At 49.9% G+C, this 16,697-nt stretch overlaps 1 protein-coding gene across 8 annotated transcripts in view; it reads left to right on the forward strand.

Moving 5' to 3' along the window:
- Positions 1-16,294, forward strand: part of ST3GAL3 (ST3 beta-galactoside alpha-2,3-sialyltransferase 3) — a 231,427-nt gene extending 215,133 nt beyond the window's left edge. For 2 of the 8 annotated variants that reach the window (XM_012434583.3, XM_012434584.3), the window contains 3 exons: positions 6,579-6,725; positions 6,952-7,098; positions 15,263-16,294. In XM_012434583.3, the coding sequence (XP_012290006.1) occupies positions 6,579-6,725; positions 6,952-7,098; positions 15,263-15,352 (384 nt within the window). In that variant the 3' untranslated portion in view covers positions 15,353-16,294. Of the gene's footprint in view, positions 1-1,384; positions 3,016-6,578; positions 6,726-6,951; positions 7,099-15,262 lie in introns of those variants that run through there. The other 6 variants (XM_012434587.3, XM_012434591.3, XM_012434589.2 and 3 more) reach the window with 5 other exon arrangements.
- The last annotated feature ends 403 nt before the right edge of the window (positions 16,295-16,697 follow it).

Consider the following 16,697-nt stretch of genomic DNA (forward strand, 5'->3'; position numbering starts at 1 on the left):
GAAAAGTGCTTTCTTCCCAGATGTTTTCCCCATTGCTCCTGGATGTTCCAACAAGAGCAGAACAGGTTGCATCAGCAGGAGTCTGGCAGCTCCACACAGAGGAGCTGGGTCCAGACTTGACTGAGGCAGGGACATTCCTGAAGGAGGAGGGATACGACAAGGAATGCAGCCCACAGCTGGCCTTGAGGAGAAGCTGGACCATGCCAGGCCAGCAGCACTGGCTGGCTTTGTAGGTCTCTGTTGTGTCATGTGGATTGGGGAAATGAGATGTGAGAAGCCTTGGGCCGGATTTGGACACTTGCAGGCACAGGCCTTGTGGAATAGGACTGTGTGCTGGCAGCAGGCCTGGCAGTGTCTCCAGCAGCAGGCAGACCTCCCTGCGAGGAGCCAGAGGGAAAGACTGGCTCTCTCATTCTAATGCGTGCACGTGCACAGGTGTGGATGTGTCCTGGCCTCTCCAGTGGCTGACGTTGCTGACCACACCCTCTGCTTCACGCGCCTGGCCTCTGTGACACTCACTATAATCATAATAAGATTTATTGAGCTTGCTATATCCCAGACCCTGTGCCAGATGCTATAAAATGCACAGCATCTCATCTGATCCTTACAGCTATCTGGGAAGTAGGTCTTGTCAGCCGTATTGTATGCACAAGGAACTTGAGGCTTAAAGAGAGGAGACAATGTGCCCTGGGTCACAGAATGTAGAACTGGGATTGAGCCTCTGTTTTTCACATTCCCGAAGCCTCTGCAGTGGTGCACAGATGTTATGTGTATGTGCCTGTGTACGTTTTTCTGAGAAGAGGAGTTACAGCTTTTTTTTAGGAGACAGGCTGAGGTTTTGTTGGCACTTCATGTTTTTGTGGCTGAGGAAACACAGAAATGCCCAAACCATGTCTGTTTCTCCTTTCCATGAAATCTCTGGGGAAACTACACCAGGACAGTGGCGGATGAGAAGGAAGAAAAGAAGCACTGGCCTGTCCATGTGTCGGGCTCCCAGTCCTCCAGTGCAGGGCTCCCTGGGACTTGCGACCTAAAACAGGACTCCTTCCCCCAGGGTCCCACATGACTTTCAGCTGCCGCTGGCTGAATAAGAACCTAGGGCAGTAAGACCTCAGCACAGTGAGCCAGGGAGGAGGCCCCGCCCAGCTCACCCGCTGCCACACAGAGGCAGCAAGTCAGGAAGGGCTGCCCTTGTGGGAGAGAATTTTCACCTCACACCAGTAATCGTGACACACTCAGTATCTTCAGATCTAAGCAGTCACATCAGGCATTCCTCCTCCCAGGAAAGAGTGAAGGTGAGAAGAGAGGCAGTAGCTTTCCTCTCCCCGTTGAAGCTCCCATCAGATCACCAAGGGGATTGAGTTAATAAGCGAATTTCCTACAGTTTCAGATGGTGATTATGGAACACACCAGGAGAGATTGTTTCAGAGAGGGCATCTCATGTGCAAAGAACGAGGTTGTGAAGTCAAACCCAGCTCACCAGCTGTGTGTGTGCCCTGGCAAGTTCCTTCACCTCTCTGGCCTCAGTCCCCTGTGAAGAATGGGACGTGGGCACCAAAGAGACCCCTACGAACTCCCTTAGAGGGTGGAGGAGAGGTCTCCTTTATCTTTGACACCCCATCCCCTCAGCCTTCCAGAGGTGGGAACTGCAGCGCTGATATAAATGCTGTGGCGGGAAGAACACAGTTTTGGAGTCAGGACACTCGGGTTTGAATCCACTTGCGGCCACTTGCCAGCTGTTTGACCTTGAACATGTCATTTCATCCTGAGACCTGTACCTGTGAAGTGGGTCAGAGTTAAAGAGATATTTAATAAAGTAACGCTCGTGAAAACCAGCCTGGAGCCTCCTCACACACGTCCCCAGCTATGCCCAATCCTTGTTCTCCCTCCTCCTCCTGAGCAGCCCCTGTGCTTTCTCCCTCCTCTTTAGGTGTGTGCGGGGCAGGCGCGGGCAGGAACCCCAGGTGGGAAGCTGTTGAGGCCTGCTGGGCCTGGAGAAGGGACAGGGGCTGTGCTGTGCTTGGCGCAGGCTGGCACCTGCTGCTCCTGTCAGTCCATGCCTGGCCCACCAAGAGGGGCTTCCCCCCAGTTATGCCTCAGGCCTTGGCCATTTCTCCACCTTCCCTTTCCCACTGTGTCCCAGCATCCCTCCTTTACCTCCATTATGCACACCCGCTCCGGGAGGCGGAGCAGGAAGAACTGGAGTTGGCTTGCTCAGTCTGACTGGAGCTGAAACAGAAGTTTGCCACAAGGGCCCATCTTTTAAACTGACCTTTGGAGGACAAACAGTTTGCCAGAGGAAGAGATGTTGCCACAGAGGTGGGAGACAGGAGGAGGGAGTGGCTGGAATAGACAGTCCACCAGAGGAGCAGCAGCAGAAGAGAGAAGAGCTACTGGTCACGGGCCTTGGGTGGAGGTCATATCTGCTTAAGTATAACCATCACTGATGCCTCTTTGCTGCCTGTGCTGGGCCAGGCCCTGGGCTACAGAGGTGAATCAGATGTGAGCCCCTGCCCTGTGAGGCTCATGTGCACTCAGCCTGAAGTGGCTCATTTAATTCTCACAATAGTTTGTAAGCTAAATATTCATGGTATCCCTGGTTTATCCATAAGGAAATGGTACATTCCTTGCCCAGGATCTGCACATAGTGAGTGAGCAGAGCTGAAGTTAAGTCCTAGGACCAAGGATCTGAATCCATATTTTACCACCTCTTGAAGGTTAGAGGTCAGTTCTGCCTTGGGGTGGAGGAGGTCAGGAAAGACATGAAGGAGAAGCAGAAAATGGATGGGTCATGTGGATAGAAGTGGGAAGGACGTTAGAGACAAGGAGCAGCATCAGCAAAAGTATGGGGCATGAATTAACAAGTGGGGGCTTCAGATGGGCTGAGACTGAAATGAGAGACAGATGGGTGACTGGCTAAAAGGCTCAGCTCTTCTCCAGGCAGTGGTTATGTGATCTGATTTGTACATGGAAAGATCATTCTGGAGGAGAGTAGAAAGTGGTTTGGGAGGCAGAGGCAGAGGCAGCCCATCATAGGCACTCATTAATGCTCACTGAATGAGTAGAATTTAACAATTATGTATTATGTACCATTTATATTTCAGTTCTGGGCTTTGGGGTGTTCAGCAGTGAAAAAGGTAGATATTACTGTAAATGGCCAGTCATTAGGACGGTCCAGATGAAGAGTGATAAGACCTGCCCTGGAAGTGGTAGCAGTAGGCTTGGGATCAAGGGGTGGATCTGTTGGGTTCTAAGCAGATAGACTCAAAAGAACTAGATGACCAGCAGCACAAGATAAGATAGGCTGAAGAGGAGAAAGAGAATCTCAAGTCAGTTCCCAGATTGCTGGTTTGGAAGACTGGATGCACAGTAGAGGATAGGGAACAAGGAGGAGGAGGAGATCTGGGGGACTAGAAACAACTTGGACATCCAACAGGGTTAGTTACTAGTTATATACATTATGGTACATCCACAGGACAAATTTCCTTTTTTTTTTTTTTTGAGACAGGGCCTTTCTCTTTCACCCAGGCTAGAGGGCAGTGGCTGGATCACGGCTCACTGCAGCCTAGAATTCCTGAGCTCAAGCTATTCTTCCACCTCAGCCTCCCGAGTGACTGGGACCACAGCCGCATGCCCAGCTAATTATTCTATTTATTGTAAAGACACTGTCTCACTATGTTGCTCAAGCTGGTATTGAATTCCTGGGCTCAAGCAATCCTCCCACCTCAGACTCCCAAAGTGCTGGGATTACAGGCATGAGCCACCCACTGCACCTGGCCCAAAATTCTTAGAAGATATCATTTTGATAACCATGACATTCTTTTACATAAATGTATCATTTAGCAAAACCTCTGTTGTAAACTTTGAGATTGTTTTCTGGTTTTTTTTTTTTCACTTTTTATAAGTAATACTATAATAAAGAGCTTTTTACGAAGGTCTTCACTTGATTAGAATAAAATTTTTGAGGTCATAAGATATAAACAGCTTTGAGGCCTTTGACACATAGATTGCTTTTTAGAAAGGCTGTGCCAGATTTACTCCTAAAGCAGTGCAGGAGAATTTTACAAGCACTAAGATATAGATACAGAAATATACACATACACAGATTTTAGTGGGGAAAAAAACAACTTGTTATTTTAATGTGCATCTATTTGTCATCAGTTAAATTTTTCCATGCTTAGTAACCTTTTGTTTATGTCCTTTACCCATTTTTATGGAGCCTTATTGATTCTTCATGAGTTTTTAAAATATGCCTTTCTTACTATATGTGACAAAATTTTTACCAATTTTTTGTTTCCCTATCTTGCATATATATATATATTTGAAACAGAGTGTCACTCTGTCATCCAGGCTGGAGTGACAGTGGCATGATGATGACTCACAGCAGCTTCTGCCTCCTGGGCTCCAGTGGTCCTCCCACCTCAGCCTCTAATGGTGTGGGACTGCAGGCACATGCCACCATGCTCTGCTCATTTTGTATTTTTATAGAGACAGGGTTTCTCCATGTTGCCCAGGCTGTTCTTGAACTCCTGGACTCAAGCAGTCCACCTGCCTCAGCCTCCCAAAGGGCTAGGATTACAGACATGAGCCACCATGCCCAGCCTAAATTTTCCTTTTTCCTTTTTAAGCGTTTATTTTGTATATGGTGTGAGGAGAGAAAGTAAGTGGATCTTCTTCCCAAATTGAAAATTTTCAACTCTCATGTGTTCCCACTTGAAGGTGAAGCTTCCTTTACCATAACCTGTCCCTTTGTTGATCTGCCTCTCGGCGGTCCTGTTGCGCTGCTCTTGGTTTTGATTCATATATATACATAGATCACTGTTGTAATAAGTGCAAAGCCATAATATACTATAATACCTAATTTTTAATTTGAGGGTGTTATGTTTACCTGATAAATCTTTTGATGGGTTTTTAGAATCCATTTGATAAATCTCAAAACATCCGACTGAGATTTTTTTCTTGGAATTATGTTAAACCTGCACATGAATCTGGGAGGAGTTGGCACTGGAGCCTTCCCACCCAGGAATATGATTTTGTCTCTCTTGCTTTGTAAGTCATCTATTTATATTAGTAAAGGATTATAGTTTTCCTTCTGTAGTTCTCACATAGCTCTTAAATTTATTGCTCAGTAGTTGACTTTTGTGTTACGATTGCAAATAAGATCTTTTTATTATATCTGATGACTGTTTCCTATTGCTACACTAAATTATTTTATCCATTCTAAGTTTAGTTGATTCTTTTAGGTTTTTTGTTGTTTGTTTTTTTGAGACAGAGTCTTGGTCTGTCATCCAGGCTGGAGTGCAATGGCACCATCTTGGCTCACTGCAACCTCCGTCTCCTGGGTTCAAGCAGTTCCCCTGCCTCAGCCTCCCAAATAGCTGAGATTACAAGGGCTCACCACCACAACCAGCTAATTTTTTGTATTTTTAGTAAAGATGGAGTTTCACCATGTTGGCCAGGCTGGTCTTGAACTCCTGACCTCAGATAATCCACCCGCCTTGGTCTCCCAAAGTGCTGGGATTACAGATGTGAGCCACCATGCCCAGCCGATTCTTTTAGGTTTTCTACGCAAATAACAGTTCGGTTTGTTGATGCCTCCAGTCTGCAGAGTTGGTTTGTGACTTTTCTAGCGGTGCTCAGGAGCCCAGTTGTAAGGGTAGAAAAAGGGGGTAAATGGATTGATCCCAAGCTCAGGGTTTCCCTAGACAAGGACAATAGAAGGACAAGGGGCAGAGTACTGGAGCAGCTCACAAGAGTAGCTGACGTGATATACTTCAGGGTCTAAACAAGGAGAGGTGCACGTACTGAACAGTGAATCAGGGCCGGTGAGCTAAAGGCCTCCGTGTCGTGGAGAGGGAGGAAGAGAGACACTTGGAAGGCGGGGAAGTCGAGCCCTGGAATGGACACTGGGATGTCGGGTTTCAGTGGTGACACCTTTCTAGTACAGTGCAGAGATCCTCAGATAAGAATGATCCCGTTTTACTGTTAAAGAAATGAGGCCTGGGGAGCTTGTCACCCAGTGACCCTTCTCTAGTCAGTGGCAGTGTTGGTCTGCCGTACTCTACTTGCTCACGCTCCATCTCTTATTTTTCAGGTTCACTCTAGAGGAGTTGATGGAGAGAGTCAGGAGAGATAGCAGCAAGGGAAGTGGGGGCACAGGAGGGCAGACAGGAGAGAGGGCAGCCCTTCACAGCCCCTCACAGCCCCTCAGCTGCTGCAGATAGGGAGGCAGGGCAGCTGCACTTCTGGGTCTTCTCATTGGCCCAGGAGTCCCCTCAGGCCATAGCAGCACACCCCACAGCATCCCACGCCCTGTGCCTGCCCCACGACTCTCTTCATATCCTCCTCCGTTACACGCTGGAGCCCCACCACCTGCCCTCTTCACCATCATTGCCCTTGTCCCTGTCACACACCTCATGTCCCCCAACACAGATGGGCTTCCTACACCACAGGCCCTGGGTTCCCCATTATACGCCTCATGCTCCCACCTCATCGTCCCTGCTTGGGGTCCCTGCCACTCCCCTAGGCTCATCCCTAGCTGTGTGCCTCCTTCAGGTCCTATTTTGCTGTGTCCACAGAGTGCATCGGATGGCTTCTGGAAATCTGTGGCCACTCGAGTGCCCAAGGAGCCCCCTGAGATTCGAATCCTCAACCCATATTTCATCCAGGAGGCCGCCTTCACCCTCATTGGCCTGCCCTTCAACAATGGCCTCATGGGCCGGGGGGTGAGATATCTGGGCCCCGGGAGAGGGAGGAGGTGAGCTGGGTCTGAAGTGCCTTGGAAGGAAGGATGGGTGGCGGGTGGGACAGTGCTCCTGAAGAATAGCTTTCTGGGGAAGAAGGCTCAGTCTTTGGGCATGGAGGCTAGCTCTAGGGAGCTTGACTGAAGTCTCAGCTGTCCCAGCCCTCCAGCTGAACTCTGCACACCTTCTCTTCCCCGCCGTCTTACAGAACATCCCTACCCTTGGCAGTGTGGCGGTGACCATGGCACTACATGGCTGTGATGAGGTGGCAGTCGCAGGATTTGGCTATGACATGAGCACACCCAACGCGCCCCTGCACTACTATGAGAGCGTGCGCATGGCAGCCATCAAAGAGGTTCGGGGCTGGGTGTGGGGCAGTCCCTGCGTGGGGATGAGGGGAGGCACATAAATTAATGGTAAAGGGAGGAGCCAGTGGCGGGTCTGGCTGCCCAGAACTCCCCAGAAGGTCCTGACACCAAGCATCCTTCGTGCCCTCTCCACAGCCTCCCACTGAACCCCAGGCCTTCTCCCTGAACTTTCTTTCCAAGGGACCCTCCCTGCCCTGGTCCTGCACCTTCCTCCCCCTCGCTGCGTTCCCTAGCCAGGAACACTAGTCTAGCACCAGCTTAGCCATCCTCTCTACCACAACTCCTGTCCTCCTCCAGAGGACTCCCTTGCCCCTCAAAAACCCAGAACTAAACATTGCCTCTGGGTCTCAGGACATCCCCATATCTCTTCCACCCTTCCCCACAGCTTAGCACTGAAGCTCTTCATACCCAGAACTTCTACCTAAGCATCTATGTGTAGGGTACATTAAAGGTCTCCAGCCTGTCAGCCAGCCTCTCCTGACATTTCTCCCTCCATAGCCAACATCCCATGTGGAAAGTTTGAACCCCTCTTCCCACACTTCCACTTTGACCACCAGTCTCCCACTGATCCCAGCCTGAAACCTGGAAATCTTGGACCAGTGCTTGAACAGCCCCTCTGCTGCTACATCTGGGTGGTGGGAGGTTGTTGGAGGGAACCTCCCATCTGTGCAGATTCTTATTTCTTTGGTCTGGGGGCTCTAGTCTCAACCCTCATTCCTGCTTATTAGTCTTCTTACCTGTCCTTCTCCATCATCCCCTTCCACTGTCCCAGAGCTTTCCATGCTCCAAAAGCTCCTTCCTCCTCCAGTGAAGACACTGAAGCCACAGAGGGGACCCCGGCCTGTCAGGCTCTGCTGGGTTGCCCCTCTGCATGGCACTCCTACTTGGCCCCTCACCCCTTGCAGCTGGGCTCCCCTTACACCTGACCCAGCTCCCACCAAGGTCACCACCTCAAGGTGGCCTAATCCAATGGACACGGCGTCATCTTTCCTGATCTCTCAGAAACAGTTTTTGTGTTGGCCACTCCTTCCTCTTTGAGCTTCTGAGTCAGTAATTTCTAGTGTTCCTCTTATTTCACTCCATTCTCTCACATTCTCCTTCTCAGCATGGTCGATTCTGATCTACGCCTTAAAATTCATCATGGCAGGACAGGTGCGGTGGCTCACGCCTGTAATCCCAAAACTTTGGGAGGCTGAGGTGGGCAGATCACCTGAGGTTGGGAGTTCAAGACCAGCCTGACCAACATGGAGAAACCCTGTCTCCACCAAAAATACAAAATTAGCTGGGCATGGTGGCACATGCCTGTAATCCTAGCCACTCAGGAGGCTGAGGCAGGAGAATCGCTTGAACCCGGGAGGTGGAGGTTGCGGTGAGCCGAGATCTCGCCATTGCACTCCAGCCTGGGCCACAAGAGCAGAAGTCCGTCTCATGGCTGGAGGTGGTGGCTCATGCCTATAATCCTAGCACTTTGGGAGGCCAAGGCAGGAGTATTACTTGAGTCCCGGTGTTCGAGAGCAGCCTGGGCAACATGGTGAAACCTGGTCTCTACTAAAAATAGGAAAGATTGGCTGGGCGCGGTGGCTCACACTGATAATCCTGGCACCTTGGGAGGCCAAGGTGGGCAGCTCCTCCAAGGTCAGGAGTTCGAGACCAGTCTGGCCAACATGGGGAAACCCTGTCTCTACTAAAAATACAAATATTGGCCGGGCACGGTGGCTCACGCCTGTAATCCCAGCACTTTGGGAGGCCAAGTTGGGCACATCACAAGGTAAGGAGTTTGAGGTCAGCCTGGCCAATATAGTGAAACCACATCTCTACTAAAAATACCAAAATTAGCCAGGCATGGTGGCACGTGCCTGTAATCCCACCTACTCAGGAGTCTGAGGCAGGAGAATCGCTTGAACCCAGGAGGCAGAGGTTGTGGTAAGCCGAGATCGAGCCGCTACGCTCTAGCCTAAGCAACAGACCAAGACTCTGTCTCAAAAAAAAAAAAAAAATTAACTGGGCATGGTGGTGGGTGCCTTAAATCCCAGCTACTCAGGAGGCTGAGGCAGGAGAATCACTTGAACCCAGGAGTTAGAGGTTGCAGTGAGTCACGATCATACCACTGCTCTCCAGCCTGGGCAACAGAATGAGACTCCATCTCAAAAAAATAAAATAAAAATAGGAAAAATTATCTGGGTGTGCTGGTTGTGCACTTGCAGCCCCCGCTACTCGGGAGGCTGAAGTGGGCGGATCACTTGAGACCAGGAAGTGGAGGCTGCAGTGAGCCATGATTGTGTCACTGCACTCCAGTCTAGGTAACAGTAAGACCGGGCGTGGTGGCACATGCCTGTATTCCTAGCCACAAAAAAAAAAAAAAAAAACACTAGCCAAGGCTCCATCTCAGACAACCTTCTCTTCTCACTCTGCTATTCTCTGGGAGATTTACATCCCTGTCCATGACTTCAGTTACCATCTATATTGTATCAGGCTTTTTTAGTTCTTAGTCCTTCAGACTGCTATAACAGAATACCATAGTCTAGGTGGCTTTTAAACAATAGAAATTCATTTCCCACAGTCCTGGAGGCTGGGAAGTGCAAGATCAAGTGCAGGAAGATTCAGTATCTGGTCAGGACCCACCAGAGAGGTAGTTCATACACAGCTGTTTTCTCACTTTCCTCACATGATGGAAGAGGTGAGGCAGCTCTCCTGAGTCTCTCTCTTTTCTTTTTGAGACGGAGTTTCACTCTGTTCAAGCTGGAGTGCAGTGGTATGATCATAGCTCACTGCTGTCACATACCCCTGGGCTCAAGTGATCCTCCCACCTCAGCCTCCCTAGTAGTAGCAGACTGGCTAATTTATTTTATTTTTTGTAGGAATGAGGTCTTGCTGTGTTGCCCAAGCTGGTCTTGAACTTCTGGCCTCAAGTATCCTCCTGTCTTGGCCTCTCAAAGTCCTGGGATTACAGGCATGAGTCACCGCGCCTGGCCCTCGAGTCTCTCATAAGAGCATTAATCCCATTCATGAGAGCTCTACCCTCATTACCCAATCACCTCCCAAAGACCCCCACCTCCGAATTCCATTACACTGGGGGTTAGGTTTCAATAGATGAATTTGTGGGGAGGACATAAACATTCAGTCGACAACAGGTTTCTTCCAACCATCTCAAGTGATTGGGAGTTATTTCAAAGATATGCAGGGGATTTGGAAATCTCAGAGGAAGCTAGAAACAGCCTTCCAGCTGGGCCTCCTGTTTTCTGGGTTAGGATTCAGGAGCAACACGCCCATTCTGGGTCTGGGACAGTTCTAGAACTGCCTCACCATCCCATGGCCCCTAGAGTCTTCCATCCCTGCCTCTTTTCACATGCTTTCTTGCCACTTTGTCCCCAGCCAGCACCCACTCAATTGCTCTCATAGCTTTTATCGGCCTCCTGGTTTCTGTTTACTTATATCTTTGGTCTTTTACAAATTCCTTTTATCTAAACTTTATGTAAAGTTTTATGCAGAGGGTGCAAGTCGTAGACATGGGTGACGGGCAGATTCTAATGGGCTTTCTATGCCACAGAAGGAGTTTGGACTTTATTTAGAAGACAGTGGGGAGCTGTGGGTGAGTTTGAGGCCTTACATTAGCATGTAGTGGGTCACTATGGCCGCAGAATGAAGGAGAGAGGGCGAAGCAGGGAGTTGTTGCACTCTGGGCAAGAGATGGTGACTCCTGAACCAGATCTTTGGCTGAGACAATGAGGGGAGAGGTGATGAGAGAGGTGATGATCCAGATCTTTGGCTAAGGCGATGAGACAGAGGCAGGAAGTCCAGGCTGGAAGTATAAGGCGATGAGACAGAGGCAAGAAATAGGATTTTAACTCAGTAGGGCCTGGGGACTGCCTTGGTGCAGGATGAGGTAGGACACTGCCTTCCCTGCAGCCCTCTCTGATGGAGTCTGTTCCTTTGCTTCCACCTGCCATGTCTCCGTTTTCAGGCCATTGTCCCTCCATTACATGCAAAACCTCACTGGCTCTGAGGCTCCCGGCATCTGCTGCACCACACTCCATGCAAAGAGTGTAGCTTCTTGGCTGGGCACCGTAGCTCATGCCTGTAACCCAGCACTTTGGGAAGCCGAGGCAGGCAGATCACCTGAGGTCAGGAGTTTGAGACCAGTCCTGCCAACATGGTGAGACCCCGTCTCTTCTAAAAAATACAAAAATCAGCTGGGCATGGTGGTGTGTGCCTGTAATCCCAGCTACTTGGTAGGCTGAATCAGAATTGCTTGAACCCGTGAGGTAGAGGCTGCAGTGAGCCAAGATCCCACCACTGTACTCCAGCTTGGGTGACAGAACAAGATTCTGTCTCAAAAAAAAAAAATAAATAAAGAGTGTAGCTTCTCAAATCAAAAAAGATGACTTGGGGACATCAGTACAGGGCCTGACTCTAGACCTTCATTTCCTTATCAGTGAAAGGGATAACAGCACCTGCTCCTGGGGTTTGGAGAGGACCAGATGTGATAATGTGTTAAAAAAAAAAAAAAAAAAAGGGCCTGGCACACAGTAAGCACTCAGAAATCTTAGCCATTATGATTACTGTTTTACCCCTACTTGCTACTGTTACTTACCAACCCCCAGAGGAGGATTCACTGAGAAAGTTGGTGCCTGGGTTTGGAATCCCTCTGTTACCTGGGGTGTCTCACGTGGACCATTCAGCACCTTGGCTTCCCCTCGCTTCAACTGCACTTGCCTTGATCAGCTCACTCTGCAGGCCCAGCAGGGGTGTGTGGGATGTGGAGACACATGGACCGAGGGCTGAATGCCGGGGATATGTAAGGGTTGTCAAGGGAATTCATAAAGGAGACGGAGGAATCAGGGAGGTGCCAATTCATGGAAGACAAAGGAACAGCGTTCCAGGAAGAGTATCCACAGTGTGGTGCTGCTGGGAGACCAGTAAGATGAGTGCTGAGAGGTGGCCGTTGGATTTAGCAGTTAGGAGTTACTGCTGACTGTGGTGAGAACAGTTTCAAAGGAGTAATGGAGTAGAAGCCAGACTGCAGTAGTGAACAGTAATTAGAAGGCACCCTAGAGAACACAGATGTTGCTCATGGCAAGGCATCTCTCAGGACGCTTGGAGGAGAGGGTAGGAGAGAGAGTGGGCAGCAGCTAGAGGATGATGTGGCTTCATACAGGAATCTCACACAGCAGAGAAGTCCAGGCTGGAAGTATAGATATGTGAGTTGTGAGCACAGCTCTTCTTCAGATGTAAGGATGAGATTTCACAGAGAGTGAGAAGTGCATCTCGTCCTGGCGGGACCCTTAAACACCAATACTAAATGTGGGATGAGGAAAGAGGAGCCAAAGAAAAAGAGCTTCTGAGAACATGTACTGTGACACTGGATGGGCATCCATGCTCAGAACCAAGGGTCCTGGTAAGGCTGGAGACCATGATCCTGATTCCAGGTGACCAGAATCCTGCACCAGCCATGGCCAGTTCGTGAACTCAGAAGTTGTCTGCATACACAGCGGAATTAGGAAAAGAGCACCAGAGAGGTGGCATTGCCTGATCCAAGAGAGCTACACCCCAGGGCCGGCTTTCTTGTTTACTTTTTATGATGGAAATTGGCAAGTACAGATGATATCATGAACTCCCACGTTCCTGCCCCCACCTTCCACAGGCATCAACATGCAGCCAATATTGTTCTATCTCTTTGTCTCATGCTCCCACTCCACTGATTCAAACAAGTCCCAGATACCATATACCCTTCCAGCCATAAATACTTCATTCATCCCAGGCGTGGTGGCTCATGCCTGTAATCCCAGCACTTTGGGAGGCCAAGGCAGGCGGATCACCTGAGGTTAGGAGTTCGAGACCAGCTTGGCCAACATGGTGAAACCCCGTCTCTATTAAAAATACAAAAAATGAGCCAGGCGTGGTGGCGGGTGCCTGTAATCCCAGCTACTTGGGAGGCTGAGGCAGGAGAATTGCTTAAACCCAGGTGGCACAGGTTGCAGTCAGCCAAGATCGCACCATTGCACTACAGCCTGGGCAATAAGAGTGAAACTCCATCTCAGAAAAAAAAAAAGATACTGTTTTTTCAAAATTATCACACCTAAAAACATTAACAGTAATTCCTTAATATCAAATATCCAGTCCTCTGCTGACCTTTTAACCCTCAATGACTCCCAGGGGGTACTGTGGACCCTGACCCATCAAATTGGTTACTACTACTCCAGAGGAGTGATGAGAATGAGGGATAAGAAAAAAGGCTAACGAGTTTCCATGTCTACTCAAATCCTGGCCCTGTCATTCCTCCAAGCCTCTGTTTTCTCATCTATAAAACCTAATTTCATTCAACAAATATTGAGGCACCTACTGTGTGCCTAACAGCCCCTACTCTTTCAAAGAGAGACAGTGAGGCAGATGCTTACATCTTCAAAGAATGGGGATGAGTTGTCCAGGGGTCCGAAATGAGGAGGGGCAAGTAGGGATGGCAGAGTAGAATGACAGGAGCCTTGAAGGGGCTGGAGAGCTTTAGGGAGTCTGGACGGACAACAGAGTGTGAGGAAGACCCTTCCCGCCTTCAGAGGCTGTAGAGTGTGGAATGTGAGGGAAGAAACAGGCACCACTTGAGAGGGAGTCAGGACAGTGTCCTTCAAGGCGGCTGGTTTGTGGTTAGCACAGAGGTCAAAGGGAATGCTCAGAGAAGAGGAATGTCGGGAGGGTGGCTGATGACCACCTGAGTTTCAGATGTAAAAGATCTGGAAGGTGGAGAGGGTTGACTGTCTCAGAATAAGGGCGAGACAGAGCCATAAATTCTTTTTTAAAAATTCATGTATTTATTATTTTTCAGAAGATGGGGTCTGGATATGTTGCCCAGGTGGACTAAGTTCACGTGATCCTCCCGCCTCAGCCTCCCAAGTAGCTGGGACTACAGGCACAGGCCACTGCACCCAGCTCACTTCTCAGCACTGGTAAATAGTGACTGTGAACAGTTATGGTGGGCTGGCCATGGTGGCTCATGCAGGTAATCCCAGCACTTTGGGAGGCTGAGGCAGGTGGATCACCTGAGGTCAGGAGTTGGAGACCAGCCTGGCCAACATGGTGAAACCCTGTCTCTTACTAAAAATATAAAATTAGCCAGGCGTGGTGGCGCATGCCTGTAATCCCAGCTACTTGGGAGGCTGAGGCAGGAGAATCACTTAAACCCGGGAGGCAGTGGTTGCAGTGAGCTGAGATCACGCCACTGTACTCCAGCCTGAGCAACAAGAGCGAAATGCCGTCTCAAAAAAAAAAAATCAGTTCTGGTGAAGCTCATTGCTGACAAACACAACAGAGAAGCCACTCAGGGACAAACACAGATAAGGCTGTTGTCATTCATCCCTTCATTCAATCAAGCCTTTTTTATCAACGTTTTCTGGTGAGAGTCCTGGGGTTAGTAAAGGACCCCATCCTGGGTACAGTCTTCCCCAGAAGCCTCTTCTAGTAATTTTGAAATACAGAACATTATTAGCTATAGTCAAATGTGCTCACCATAAAAAATTGGTAAGTAGGTGAGGTTAGCTTGATTTAATTATTCCACAATGTATACATCTATCAGAACATCACATTCTACCCCAAAAATATATACAATCATTAATTCAATTTAAAAAATATTTTTTAATTTTTTAAAAAGATAGCCATTTCTCCGCAGGCCCCATGGCTCCTGTGATCTGGGAGGCAGGGTTTCATCTGCTGCCCCCAGGCCTGGAGAGTAGATTGCATCAGGCCAGGGAGTGACTCAGCCAGCTATTGCTTTTGGACTTCAGTGACTCACATTGACTGCCCTCAGGGTATCTATAACCTGGTGCTTCCTGACAAGAAGTGGCTTGAAGTCTGTGGGAACAAGGTCCTTCCGCTCATGCTGAGGAGGGAGGTTGGGAAGCTTAACGGTTTTCCTGGGACGAGGAAAGGGCTCTGAAGGTTCTTTTCTCCACATCATGGGAAGGGAGGAGGATGAGCTGTAGCACTCCTAGAGCAGGGTCATTACCTTGTAGACACAACTGATTCCCAGTATCTGCCTTCAGATTTCCACAGTCACAGAGTTTTGGAGAGTCGTGACTGGAAAAGGGCACCAAGACCCGGAAGGGGCACTAAACACAGGTTGCAGCAAAGGCCCAACCGATCACTTCATCTCTTTCCTTCCAGTCCTGGACACACAATATCCAGCGAGAGAAAGAGTTTCTGCGGAAACTGGTGAAAGCTCGTGTCATCACTGATCTAAGCAGTGGCATCTGAGTGGGCCCAGCACATGGCCATAGAGGCTCAAGCACCACCAGGAGCAAGCAGCAGCCAGCGCCACCTAAACAGGAGTCTTCAGACCCAGAGAAGGACAGTGCCAAGGGCCCCAGGGGCAGTGAGGCCTCGGTGGAGCAGCCAGAGCTATGCCTGCTCAGCAGCCAGCCTCAGAGACCAGCACACAGCCTCACTCAGCCTGGGTCCTTGACGCCAGAGGGCCAGCAGGCTACTGGCTGTGCCCAGCAGGCCTAGCATGCAGGCGGTGGGACACTGGGCAGCAAGGCTGCTGCCGGAATCACTTCTCCAATCAGTGTTTGGTGTATTATCATTTTGTGACTTTGGGAAGTGGGGAGGGTGGGGATAATTTATTTTTAAATAAGATTGGAGATGTCAAGTGGGATCCACTTGCCATACAGGAAGAGGCCCACTAGAGGGCCCATCAGGCAGTGGTACCAGTTAGCTCCCTGTGGGGCAGGAGTGCCATGACCAGCCTGTACCCTCCTCTGGGGCTGCAGGGTGGTGGGCAGGGTCTCAAGCCAGCCCCCTCCAGCTCATGACACTGTTTGGCCTTTCTTGGGGAGAAGATGGAGTATTCCCACTCACCAGCCCTAGCTGTCCCATAGGGAAACCCTGGAGCCATCACTTCAGAGCCAACAAGACCACCCCAGGTCTACAGCAGAAAGAGCTTTAAAGCCCAGGAGGGTGACGCCCGGCTCGGCCTGCTGGGAAGAGCTCCCCTCCACTGCTGCAGCTGATCCATAGGACTACCCCAGACCTGGACTCACCAAATTGCCACATGTTCTAGGTTTCAGCAACAAGACTGCCAGGTCGTTGGGTTCTGCCTTTAGCCTGGACCAGAGGGAAGTGAGGCCCAAGGACCTTACCCAGACTGCAGCAGCCGTCCCAGGCCACCCTCGTGGAAGCAATAAAGCTCTTCCCTGAGCCTGGTCTCTTTTTGCCTTTTCTGACTTTCCTGAAAGAAACAGGAATCTAAAGCCTCAGCAACTACACCAAACCCTCGAGCCCTCTCTCTAGCCCACAGAGTCCTGGGTCCCCTTTACTTCTTGTGTTAATGCAGGGCCTAGATAGCCACCCAGAGGTCTCTAGAGCATCTCCTGTTCCATGCAGTCCGGGATCCTCTTTGAGACCGGAGGTTTCAGGGCACACTCTTAGAGGATGCAGAGGCATAGGACTGGAGCCTGCAGCCCTAGGACATTGCCTCAGGGTTGCCACAACCCCACCTCTGCAATGACAGTTATTCCTGCAAGCACAGGAAAGATGTACAGCCGAGCCCCTGCAGCAGGCAGAGGCCCGCAGACCTACCCTGCTCCCAACACTCACAGCC

This window comes from Aotus nancymaae, unplaced genomic scaffold (genome assembly GCF_030222135.1).
Source record: "Aotus nancymaae isolate 86718 unplaced genomic scaffold, 86718_ANA_hifiasm-v0.15.2.pri h1tg000007l, whole genome shotgun sequence".
NCBI classification, from domain to species: Eukaryota; Metazoa; Chordata; class Mammalia; order Primates; family Aotidae; genus Aotus; species Aotus nancymaae.